Source organism: Gossypium hirsutum, chromosome D11, assembly GCF_007990345.1.
Source record: "Gossypium hirsutum isolate 1008001.06 chromosome D11, Gossypium_hirsutum_v2.1, whole genome shotgun sequence".
Lineage (NCBI taxonomy): Eukaryota > Viridiplantae > Streptophyta > Magnoliopsida > Malvales > Malvaceae > Gossypium > Gossypium hirsutum.
Genome location: NC_053447.1, coordinates 15,128,350 through 15,141,925, shown reverse-complemented (window position 1 = coordinate 15,141,925; position 13,576 = coordinate 15,128,350). Strand labels below are relative to the sequence as shown.

Sequence of the window (13,576 nt, the reverse complement as noted above, 5' to 3'; positions counted from 1 at the left end):
AAGGTGATAACAGTCACGTCTCTCTAAAAGATTATAGATAGAATACATGTTTGAATCTAAAGAAATGTGTGTGCTGCTTACCGTAAAGGCTTAAACTATCTCTACTTGACATGGATTAATTTGAAGTCCAATTTACTCGAGAATATGTTGGATTTACCCTCAAAAAATCAAAGTCAGCGAATGCTCTTCAGTTAAACAGTCAACGGATGACAAGAAGGGAGTGAAAGCATTAGAATTTCGCCAAAATCGATAAAGAAAATAGAACATATATGAATCTAAAACTGAACCCTACCAGCAATAACTTATTCTTCACCTTCATCTTTCCAAGCAATAAAAGTTTTTATCATTTCTTAGAAAATCGAACACCAGAATTGGAGTTAAACCACTAGGGAAGAAGATAACACTGTACTGCAACATTTCTGGTTTTGGAGAAGAAAAGGGAAAAAAAACAAAGTTTTCCGAATCTTGAACAATTAAGCAAGCAATGAAAGTTGGCATTACAAGATGATATAAAACGCCGTCTGTGGGAATCGAACCCACGACCACATGGTTAAAAGCCATGCGCTCTACCGGCTGAGCTAAGACGGCTGATGAGAGCAGGAATGCTCATATTAACACTTATTATAAGCGGAAAAAATCTAACACAGCTTCTCATTTTCCAATCCTGAGATAACTTAATAGTGAATTTTTTTGTCTTTGGGTGCATTCTGCAAATGGAGACTGGAGCCGCCTAACTAGCTGGGGCTGGGGTTCTGACCACAATCATAGTGGTGAAGCAATTAAGCCCAAAATTCAGGAGCCCAAAAAGATGGTTTTATGTATATCATGGTTCAGTGTAGTCCATTGACCCAAAAAGCGGAATCATTTTTGCTATTGGGTAAAGTTAAATTACTGTGGAAAGTAAAAAGTGTTTTCACCCCCCAATAACAGCACGACAGAGCCAGACAGAAGCGTGAAAAAGAAATTTTTAGTTGAACTTTAACACATATATCCTAATTCCTAACCCAAAGAAAAAGGCATATGGGTGGCTTAAAAAAGAAGGGCAGACGGTGACAGCTTAAAACCTCCCCAGCGGCCACCTCTCCTCTCCCTCGTCCCTACTCCCTTAAACGGACTTCAAAATCCGCTGAACCAGGATGATGCGACACCACAATTATCATTCCTATTCGGATATTTTAGCCATCACTGTTATATGATGGATAAAACCAAAATCTAACATTGCCATTAATTACACAATTACTTGGCGATTTTCTACTTCACCTCATAATTAGAACCAACACTCTCCCACAATGAATTCAAATAATAATAATAAACAATTCCAATCAATATTCTCATACCCGATTGTGGGAGTCGTTTAGAGGTGCGGCCATTCAAAACCTAAGGTTGAAAGAGATTCAAAATATTATTTTTTAATTTCTAAGGGACCTAAACAAAATTTCTCTAACTTTTAAGGAACATAAAATCTCATTTTATTGTTTTGCCTAAAACACAAAAATATAAAAAACGAACTGACTATTTAAAAAAAACAATTCAATTACCACATATGACCAGTTTTATTCCGCATGCCTAAATTGCACGATTGTAGATTTATAATTAGGATATCTGAGCCGTCCATCTAAACCTTCATTTCAAAATTTTATTATTATTATTAATTTAACCTATTTTTGAATATTTTCCCACCTGTCATATTCAAATAAAATCATTCAAAATTTATTATTATTTTTATCAACAAGAAGATACATACATTACTTCAAATATTCAAACTTTAATTTTAATTTACTTGATTTACAAAATTACCTTTAAAAATCAATATTCATTAATTGTAGTGATAAAAGATTTCCATTGAAGTAAAATTGCAAAATTGAATGGGCTTTTCTAAATTTATGGATTGCATGCCCATTTCACACTTGAAAGCTCATAACAAGCTTCAAGTCCAACGGAAGTTCTGTAGGAAGCGGAACCGGAGTATAAAACTCTACTCTCACTTAGCTTGAGTATATTACACGCCAAGGGCCTTTTTGGACTTGAAAAATATAAAACAAAGACAACAGGACAAAACCGGAATCCCAAATTTATTAAAATCCCGATCTTATCCTCAAACGTTTCCTGATCCCCGCTTCTATAAGTACACCCAACTCTTGCATCCTCTCACCTTCTTCATTGCTTTCTCTCTCTTTTTGTTTTCATTTTCCTTTTGTCCTTTTTCTCTTTCCTAGGTTTTCGGTTTTCTCAGCCAAAGGCTTTCGTTTAGCTTCATCAATGGCACAGGAGGAGGTTCAGAACGGAGGACCGGAGAAAGTAGCGGAGGTGAGCTTCACGGCGCTGAAACCGCAGCTCATGGTCGAAGCACCCAAGGCAGCTGATGCGGTGCAGTTCTACAAGACCGCGTTTGGCGCTGTTGAGGCTGGCCGTACCGTGTACCCTAAGCGCAAGGCTGAGCAGGAGCAGCCTCACGTCCTCTCCGCTCAACTTGAGCTTGCTGGCTCTACCATTCTCGTTTCTGACATCGCTGATAACTCTACTCCGTACGTTCCTTCATCTTCTCTCTGTTTTGTAGTTTTCGTTGTTATGGCTGTTGCACACTCTTTTTTACCTTTGATGTTTTGTTTTAATAGCGTATCAAGATGGCTTTGGTGCTTCAAAATCTCTTTTCAGCTGTTTCCTCCCTTGTTTGTTACTGTTCACATCCGTCATTGTTGAACAATAATTTCTTGTTTGGATAGCCTGTTTAGATCTTGTACCTCTTTGGTAGGAACCTTTTTTCCTTCTCATTTTTGGGTTTATTGTTTGGTATATGACTCCTGTTTTTATGGTTTCGTCATTTAGACCTCCTTTTTCTTAGATCTGTTATCGTTACGAGATATTTTCTTTGTTTTCTTTCTTTTGGCACTTCCATCTTATATTTTTTTGCTTCCTGTTCGGCTCCAACCGCTTATTTCCTTTTTTTTGGCCAAAACAATTTCCATGGGGATTATGAAAATGTTCAAGCGTTGTTAAAGCTCGTTATCGAATTTCTTTTTATTATACCATTGTTTGAAACTTTTCTTGCCGGTTGGCTCGTTCCTCTGTATGGAGTGTGATAAGCGACTCGTTTGGCTTTTTGCGTGTCGTCGATCAAGCAGGGTGAAAACCGAGGGGACTGGATGTGTGCTCTGCCTGGAGACTGAGGACGTCGAAGCTGCAATTGCCAAGGCTGTCAGCGCTGGAGGCGTTGCGGAGGGTGAGGTAACTGAGGGCGATGGCGCGTGCTGTGGTGGTCGCGTGGGCAAGGTGAAGGATCCATATGGATACGTTTGGCTTATCTGCTCTCCTGCGAAGAAGTGCGGTGACGCGGAGGCTTAGATGCCGTTCGATCTTTGATCTACTTTCTGTTAATCTCTGAGCTTTAATTTGTCAGTAAAAAAAATGGCTTCTAGCCGGTAGGATTAGGTGATCAACAGTGATAGACTCTTTGGTATTGACTCTTTTGATACTGTTCTTCATGAACCTACAGTTGTCAGTTGCAGTTAAATGAATTTTACTAGCGTTTTTATCTCTCTACTATTTTTATTCTTATTATAATAATATATTAGTAGTGGTGCAAGTACTATAATTTTAATATTGAGTAAACTAAAAAATAGTCGGTTTAAATTTTGTTTTATTAACTATATTAATTTGTGTTATTATTATTCTTTTAAATTAATAGTATAGTGATTATTTTATAATAATTTGATAACATATGTAGTTATTTTATAAAAATTAAAAATATGATGATCAATCTATAATTTAAGTGACTATTTTGTGGTACATTTTATAATATTAAACCTTCTACCGTGGACATATAGTGCAAGAAGCCTTGAAGGGTAAGGACGTCTTTTCCTCATCATTGATGTGCTTTTGCAGTGGTGGTTTATCGTTGGTGCCCTGCCTCGGTCAACGAGATTGGTACCAGTTAGCCGTTATCTTTCTTTATGCGATATATATTTTTTAATGAAGGTGTTATTAACTTGTTAGCGTAATCTTAATATTAAATGCAAGCGTGGTTTTATATAAATATTTTTTTATGTCGTAGGTGTGTAATAAATGGTTTCGAGACTTGGGAGGGGAATGAGAAAGTGTGGTTTGGGCTAGCCAGCGGTATATGTAGGGGAATAAAGTAGAAATTTAACTTTGGCGCATAATTAGGAAAGCTAATAAGGAGGCGCCACGCGTCCACCTAGTATATGTCGTGGCAAATGGATAAGGGGGGTCGTCTATTATGGTCCCCCCAACGAGGAAGGGGATGGTGGGGTTCTCGTGATAATTTTTTTTTCATTTTTTTACCGATGAGTGTGTAATGCTGGGAATGGGTGAAGGCGCGTTCGACTTCGACCTCCGCTTGTAAAGAAAAGTTTAAAAAATTACGAATCTTTTAGCTTTTTTGTTTTTCCTTCCGAAAGATCTTTTATCAATTTTTTTTTTCTAATTATTTAGTTGAGGCTAATATCTCAGTACACTACTTCATGAGTTGGATATCGGGCGGGCAATAGAGCTGCCGATTTTGTGGCTATAAATACTGTAAAAAGGAACTTGTCGTACTGACCGGGCCTTTCAGATTCCTGAGGTATAACTGCTGGGATTTTCTCTTATCAAATTTGATAAGTTTAGAAGAAAATAAAGTTTGATATTTTACTTGTTATAGTTAAAATTAAAATTTATTTATTACTATACGAGTGCTCTAACCAACTGAGCTCTGATTGCTACATATTTTATATATGTACGGGAAAACAGTAAATGATCAATGATTAAATTTTTAAAAAATAAAAATTTCAATTACAAATGAATTTATCAAAATATATTTTGACATTTTTTGTTTTACGATTGTGCGTGTGAGAGGGATGTAGCTAGGTTAAGTATCGGTCTAAAATACTCTATTCTTTGGACGTATCCAGTCTTTCTTTTTTTTTTCTTTCTTTACGTTCATTCTTCCTTTCTAGAATTACTAAAATTTCATAATTTAATCATACGAACCGTCTGTTATGCATGCATGGAAAAGAAAATATGAAATAAAATAATAATATGATACCAAAAAGATAATTTGAAAATAATAAGGCACACCAACAGTGTGGCTGAAAACTAAATTGTAACAGCACAAAAAAGAATTTGATATCTAAATTTAAATTGTAACATTTTAAAAAAAATGTTTTTTTTATAGATTCTATATTAAACTATAAAAAGACAAAAAAAAACTTATAATAATATTTTATAGTTATTTTTTATTTTTAGTATTTTCTCTATGTTCGTTTAATAATTTATATCCAGGATTTGTGGCTACCCCTGTTAATAATCTCGTCTCTAATATTTAAATTTACATTTTCACTTTAAAAGTAGATTATATCTTAGCATTTTACGTTGCTATATTTGTTAATTATTTTAAACATTACCTTTCCAGTATTATTTTAATTGAATTAAATTGTTTTGTTACACTAATTTAATTAAGTAATTAAATAATAGTATGGATGACTGTTGGTTATAGACATGAGAAGAGAACTGGTTTCAGAATGTTATGGGCCTGTGAGGGTTTTTTTCCCCCTTGAAATGGACAAAAGAACCCATGATGAGAATCTATCATGGAAGTTTCCACTTTTTTCTTTCATTTATTTTTGTTGAGAGAAAGTACATAACAATTGCATGTTTCTTTTACTAACAACAAATGACAGGAGAATATATTTACTCTCGTATTTCATTTAGCAACTGAAATTAATTTTATAATTTATTTTGATATAAAAGAAACTGAAAAAGTTAATGTTGTTTGGTTCGAAGGATGCTAGTGGGTGACGTTAGGGGTATTCAATCGGTTAACCGACCCGAACTACTATTAACCGAATTAATTAACCCTTTTAAACCCTTAATTGTTAACCGAACCAAATTTAAAAAAAAAATTAATCAAACCGAACTTTTTCAGTTAATTAACCGAATTAACCAAAATTTATATTTTTTATATTGGTTAAAAAACTTAACCGAATTAACCGACCGATCAATTTATACTTCTAAAAAATTAACCGAACCGGCCGACCTCCAACCAAATACTTATATATTATAATATTATTTATTAAGTTCAGTTAATTCAGTTAATCGGCCAATTTCAAGCCGAATTAACTATTAACTGAATTTCCAAAAAATTATTAACCGATCAATTAACCGAATTCGGTCAGTGAACCGAATTAATTTAATTTTACTCGAAATGTGCATATCCCTAAGTGACGCTCCAATAAAATTAGATTAAAGAGAGGATGATCCCTTCGGTGGCGGTAGAATGGTAGAGGATTCTCAGGCTGAAGGAAAGGAGTCCTTCCGGGATAAATTTCTTGGTTCTTCAGCGGTCCTAAGATCATAGTTAAATGAAGAGGAAATTAATGATGATATCGCCTTGGAAGAAGGTGATGTTACCAAGGGAGTGGCCAATGGGGTTCTTTCCATATCCTTTTCTATAAGGTGCGTTCTCTTGTTCGCAAAAGCATAGCTCGGGCGGTGATTGTGAAATCGCTAAGCAAAGTCATGTCTTTGTGGAAAACCAGTGCCTTCAAATTGATAGACCTTGAAAATGATTACTTCTTAGTAAAGTTTTGTCATGAAGAAAATTATTCTAAAGTTTTATTGAAGGGACTTTGGGTAGTTTTTTTTTTTTTGAACATTATCTAACAATTTAACCATGTACTATGGACTTTTCTACTTATTTGGTCTTAGTTCGAGTGCGGATTAATATAAAAATATTTATAAATCCTTATAAGTCTTAAAATTAATTATATATCGTATCATATGTTTGTTTTGTTTGTATTTAAATGTATAACGACATGAATTGGATATTTATTTGATCGTTGTTGCTCCAATAACTAGTTATGTAGTTCAAACCCAATAATCAGATCGAGTAAGGAGTACTATACGTAAATTAGCGAATAAAATTGTTGATAGATTGGCTGACTCTCGTACAATTTCAAGTGGTCTTCTTCAAACCTTTGCGTAACCTCCCGATAATCTTTTACGCCTACTAAGAAATGATTTAATTGAATGACTTTTATTTTTTTTTTCAAAAAGAAAATTGATCGTCTTATAAAATTAATAGTAATAACAAAACAAAATTATATAAAATTAATAAAATCATGCTTTGAATTGTTAAAGAAATATATATACTTTGAATAATTTTGACTAACTGGGTGGTGGGTGAGCCTCCCCCCCCCCATTTTGGCACTCGCAGTCTTCTTAATCTTTTATGAAGCTTGATTAATTTTTAAATTATTCTATCAGATTATTTATGATATTATTTACAATTCCTGCATACTTTAAAATGGTGGAATTTTACATGATTATGTAGAATCTGTGAATAGTAAAATAAATTAGAAGGTTACTTACCAAGAATAATAATAAATAAATTAGAAGGTTGATTTATTATAGGATTAGAAATAATTTAAGTTTTTTTAAAGAACAAATATGGTGGAATTTAGTTTTTATATTTCTGAAAGTGGAATAATTAAACAAAGTATATTTTAATAAATTATAGAATAAAAAGTATTTTAAATGGGTCCGATCTGCAAGACATGCCTGTGTGGTAGTTTAAATGGGTGCGTGAGCGTTCATAGATTGGGTTTAGGCCAAATTGGGTTTGGGTGTATGGTGTTAGCACCACCAGTAAAAAAATAATGTATCCACTGGTGCAGTGAGTGTTCATAGATCGAGTTTAGGCCAAATTTGGTTTGGGTGTATGGTGTTAGCACCACCAGTAAAAAATGATGTATCCATTGGTTTATGGTGTTAGCACCACCAGTAAAAAATGATGTATCCATTGGTGCAATGTTCACTAACTTGATTATAATACTTTATGTTTGCTTAAGTTCGACCCTACCTGAAATTTAGGTCTCATTTTTTGTCTAAGATTGCTATATTTACAAATGACTAATCCAAGTTCATTTTATGCCTTGAATATATTGTTTTTAATTTTTTTTTTACAAAATTTTATTCTATTTTTAATCTAGTATTTAGTAATTTAATACATTTTTATTAAAAAATTTAACATACATAACTTAACATGTTTTTTAATGTTTACATTATAAGATTATATTATTAAAGATTTAATTTTTATATAATATAAATGACATAATATATAAAATTATTATAAAACTAATATAATTAAAAAATAAGCTAGGTTGAGCTAAACTAGAACCTTAAACGTCATATACATATTTTAAATAGATCTAATTTTTTTTATCTAAATTCATTTTTTAATGATCGTATAGCACAAATCTCTAATTCTCTATTCAACTAATGGTTGAAAAATAAAAATATTGAACCCCGTCTGATGGTCTAAATGTAACACCCCTTACCCGTATCCAACACCGGAATAGGGTACGAGGCATTACCAAAACACATACACTTGTAAACGTATTTAACCGAGTTATAAAATTTCATCTAAATTAAAACTTCCAAAATTATTAACATGCTTTTATAACTCTTCACAATATATCCTCAAAATATTATAATCTTAATAAATAGGGCCTACGAGACCCGATACATACTCATGCAATTCAATGCTTCATTTCTATTTCATTCAATTCACAATTTCTCATGCTCACAATTTAAATCATATCACTAGCAATTTCCATTTAATTCACGTACAATTCAATGTCACTAAGTTTAACACTAATACGTATTTACCATTTAACTCAACGTTTATCGATTATACCATTCATTAACACATTTATGAAATTCTCAATTTTGTAATGGAAATATCACTTTAGCTTAAATAACAACATCATCCTGGTATAAATACACTACCACTTATCCATTTACTTTAATTCTTTTGGGTCCATTTGTCACTTACCATCCTTAATCAAATTAGGGAACGGTTATGGAAAATTGAGTACTTCACTTCCACTTTGCCATAGTATAACTATGGTCTTGCATATGATCACTTATCACTTTCCGAAGCCATAGCTCTGCCACGGTCTTACACAGATCACATTTATCACTTGTCACTTGTCCCCGATCAGATAAGTGTAGCTAAAGCTATCACTTATCACTTGTTACTTGTCACTGATCAGATAAGTGTAGCTAAAGCCACCACTTGTCACTTGTCACTGATCAGATAAGTGTAGCTAAAGCTACCACTTATCACTTGTCACTGATTAGAAGTACTCAAATCCGACGTTCCGCTCAATTTGATCATTTATTCGGTTTTTCATATTGTTATTTTATTCTCAATCCATCAACAAATATATATCATCATATACTATATAATTCATGAAATTAACATTTAATCATTAAATTTCAACCATATGAACTTACTATTTCATTACCTTTCCACACTCGTTTCTTATGCACATCACACAAGATATAAACATATCATTCAATCATAGTCGCAAGCTAGTGTATTTAAACATAACTCTTTTTTTGAACAACCACATGATAAACCATTTTACTAGAGATTACATAATTTAAACCTTACCACCCTTTTCATGATCACAAGCATATTTTCAATTAGGCACTTACCATTTCAATGCATAACTTATAAATTTAACGTGGCATAATCTAGCCACTACTTGGCCAAAGCCTAAGCATGTACACCAAATATGTTAGCCAAATACACATACACATACACCAAATATGTACAACCACATGATAAACCATTTCACTAGAGATTACATAATTTAAACCTTACCACCCTTTTCATGATCACAAGCATATTTTCAATTAGGCACTTACCATTTCAATGCATAACTTATAAATTTAACGTGGCATAATCTAGCCACTACTTAGCCAAAGCCTAAGCATGTACACCAAATATGTTAGCCAAATACACATATAGCATAAGCATTATAAGCATGGATGAGCACAACATTTATTCATGTATCACGCTTACCAACATGTGTTAATTCATAAACCATTCATGACATTATTTCATGCCAAGGCATATACCGAATATACCATACACACATACTATGAAACTTTATTTTCACACATGATGAGCTTAAACCATGACCAATAATGCACAAATAGTATCATTTCTATTTCATCGTTTATCAATTATAATCAAGCATATAACCAAATATACACAAATCATTCATATATTTTCCAATTTTCCTCCTCCTCTCCATTCCACATCCTTCATGTGTATAACACACTTAAACAACATTAACTATAATTTCACTATTCACTCACATGTATATTCAAAGCTATTTATACAAGTCAGAGTCACTAAATTATTTTTATCCGGAGCTACAGAGCTCCAAATTAAGATCCGTTAATTTTCCCTGAAACTAGACTCAAATATATTCTTACCATAAAATTTTTAGAATTTTTGGTTTAGCCAAATAGTACAGTTTATTCTTTAAAGTTTCCCCTGTTTCGCTATCTAACAGTTCCGACTACTCTTCACTAAAAATGAATTATCTAATTGTACATAATTCAGATGATGTTTCCATTTGTTTCATTTGAAAATAGATTCATTAAAGATTCTAAGCATATGAATTTTAACTCACAATTATTTTTCTTCAATTTTTTTATGATTTTCCAAAGTCAGAACAGGGGAACCTGAAATCATTCTAACATTGTCTCACAAAATTTATTATATCTCATAATTTGCAATTCCATTACTTACACCGTTTTTTTTTTCTATAAGAACTAGACTCAACAATGTTAAATTTCATATTTTATTCACCTTCTAATTCAATTCCCACAATTTTTTGTGATTTTTCAAAGTTAAACCACTGCTGCTGTTTAAAACTGTTTTAGTGCAAAATGTTGATTTCCATTTTGCCCCAAATTTCACAGTTCATAAAATTCAGTCCTTGCTCAATTAACTCCTCAATTAAGCTAATTTTTCTCAATTAGTACTTTACCTAGACATTATAAGTTATTTCACAACTATTGAAATTCAGAATTTCCACATATAACCCTAACTTCAAACTCTTTTACTCTTAGGTCTCAAACGTTCACTTTCTATTCAATTCTTTCAATAAAATCAACATATGAGAAATTTAAAGCTCTAATTCCATGCTAAATCATCATATACTTCCAGCATGTATTCATAGCAACTTTCAACTTCTTTCATAGAATCAAACACTAATGAATACAACAAGCGGGCCTAGTTATAAAAGTCACAAAAACATAAAAATTTCAAGAAATTATCAAGAATTGAACTTACTTGCAGTAAAAATATGAAGAACCAGCTTAAGGAAACCCTTCTATGGTGTTTTAGCTGATGATAATGCAGAAAAATAAAGAGAAATCTAGATAATTCCACTTCAATCCTAACTTTATTAAGTAAATTTTGTAATATTCCAATTTTATCCTTAATTCTCCTTATTTTCTTGCTGATTTTGTACCTTTGCCGTCCAGCCCAAATAGACCTTGGATCTATTTTCCTTTTAAGCCCCCTTCCTTTTATCATTTAAGCTATTTAATCATTTATCATAATCTTGCATTTATTACAATTTAGTCCTTTTTGTTCAATTAATTACCGGAACTTTAAAATTTCTTAACGAAACTTTAATACTAACTTTTTAACACTCCATAAATACTTATAAAAATATTTATGGCTCGGTTTAAAATCTCTGAGGTCTCGATACCTCGTTTTTGATTCTAATTATTTTAATATTTATTTCTAGTGCACTATTCACTATTTCAAAAATTTTCTGAACTTCACATTTAACTTATACTCAATAAATTAATAATATTTTCTACTCATTTGTCGAATTTAGTGATCTCGAATCACCGTTCCGGCACCTCTGAAAATTCAGGCCATTACATTTTTCCTCGTCGGATTTGTGGTCCAAAAATCACTATTCCGACTAGATCCAAAATCGGGCTGTTATGCTAATGGTTAAGGGTGTTCGCCGCCCTAGGTGTGGTCTAGGTTTGAGTCGTGCTAGTCGCGTTTGTTGTATAAATTCTACCCTATTATTGTAATTCACTAAAAAATATATATTAAAAATTCATAAATATTAAAGGTTTAAAGATTAAAAAATACATTAGTGAAAATTAAAAAGACCGATTAAGGGATAATCCCTTAAAAATTTACATGTGGCATGCCACACAAATTAATAAAAGTTATTTTATTTTGATTGATTTTTTTTTCATAATAAAACTTATGATTGAATTAATGTGACCAATTAATCAGCACTAATTTAATAATTAATTTGAAAATAATTAAAAGATCATTCTTTAACAAATAATATTATTATAATTTAATTAAAAATAACTAAAATAATGTTTTCTAAAGCTATTAACAAATATTATTATAAGGGTAATAGTTTATGTGAAATGTTTAAAAGAAAATAGTTTAATGGTATACTAACGCCTGTTTTTGAAGGAGACAAGGATATTCTTGATTGGAACTTAGCTTCTATTGGAATGTTTTTCTTGGAGTCTTCTTATCTCTTAGCACTCGATCGATATAAAAGAAGCTTCATTGCAAAATTCCATTTATCCCCAAAATCTCCTCTTTCTTATAGGAGATTCTCACCTCATCCTTCCCAGTAAATGTGGCCTAGACTTGCAAGACCAATGCCCTTTTAGCTAACGGGCACAAATGCACTTGACCATGTATTTCTCGACTGTCAAGATTGGGAATTCCATCTCAGTTACTATCCACCTTCAATCTCCCTTTTCACGAGTGGATTAAGGCCAAAAATTCCTTACTACTTGGCTTGCATCTATCTTTTGAGAAATCTTTGGCTGGCTTGGAATGCTCAAGTTTTTGTTAAGCAGTACAGTCTCTATTCTTCGAAAGAAGATATAGGGTGGTTCAAGCTTAACTGTAATGGTTCTTCGATTGGAAATCCTGGTTCAGCATGGGTGGCTGGTTGTCACATATTTATCCGTTATTCTTCAAACATTACTGTTGCCGAGTTCTGGGCTTCAAGGGGTGGTTTGAACCTTCCAAATCTAATTGTAGATATTACTTATGTTATCAGTCGATCAAATTTACTTGAATGATTGCAAGACTTTATTGGAGACCTTCCAGAACAGCCGACTACTCCATATCTTCAGGGAGAAAAATAGTTGCGATGATGCCCTGGCAAGAAAGGGCATCAATCCAAGTTCGCTTTGTAATTTTAATTTTAGGATCTCTTCTAAGGACTTTGTTGTGTATCCCCTCCCCCCCCCCCCCCCAACAAAAATCTTAATAAAAAATTTCAACCATTCTCCAAGCTCCAAGAAAATATAATGCATTATTTTTTATCGTATTAAGTGCTTGCAACGACACCAAATGTGTCATACTTAAGTTGTGATAGAATCAATTGGGAACTTGTCGTAAAGTTTATTTAATGTTGAGGTTGAAGCTTTTGTTATATTGATGGAGCTTGTCTTTTACTACATATGACGAATACTACATATGACGAATGTTTGTTGTTTTTTTTTTCAAATTTAAAAAAAAAATTCAATTAACATAGTAGTTGTTTTTTTCCTTCTTATTTAAGAATGTAAATAATTAAAGTTGTATCTAACTATCTTTATTTACTCAATTTTGAGTATGATAAAATTGTCTTGATTAATTTTTAGGGACTAAATTTTCATGTTTTAAGCAATATGATTGTAAAGGTAAACTAATAAGAGATTCAAA

At 32.3% G+C, this 13,576-nt stretch overlaps 1 protein-coding gene and 1 non-coding gene across 2 annotated transcripts; one reads left to right on the top strand and one right to left on the bottom strand.

Moving 5' to 3' along the window:
• Positions 1-515: 515 nt before the first annotated feature.
• On the bottom strand, positions 516-588 carry TRNAK-UUU (transfer RNA lysine (anticodon UUU)). The gene has a single exon. It is a non-coding gene; the product is annotated as a tRNA-Lys (tRNA).
• Positions 589-2,033: 1,445 nt separating this feature from the next.
• LOC107912518 (uncharacterized protein At5g48480) lies at positions 2,034-3,540 on the top strand. The gene is made up of 2 exons (XM_016840727.2): positions 2,034-2,525; positions 3,123-3,540. The coding sequence occupies exons 1-2, from the start codon at positions 2,260-2,262 to the stop codon at positions 3,340-3,342; spliced, it is 486 nt and encodes a 161-aa protein (XP_016696216.2). The 5' UTR covers positions 2,034-2,259; the 3' UTR covers positions 3,343-3,540.
• Positions 3,541-13,576: the final 10,036 nt, after the last annotated feature.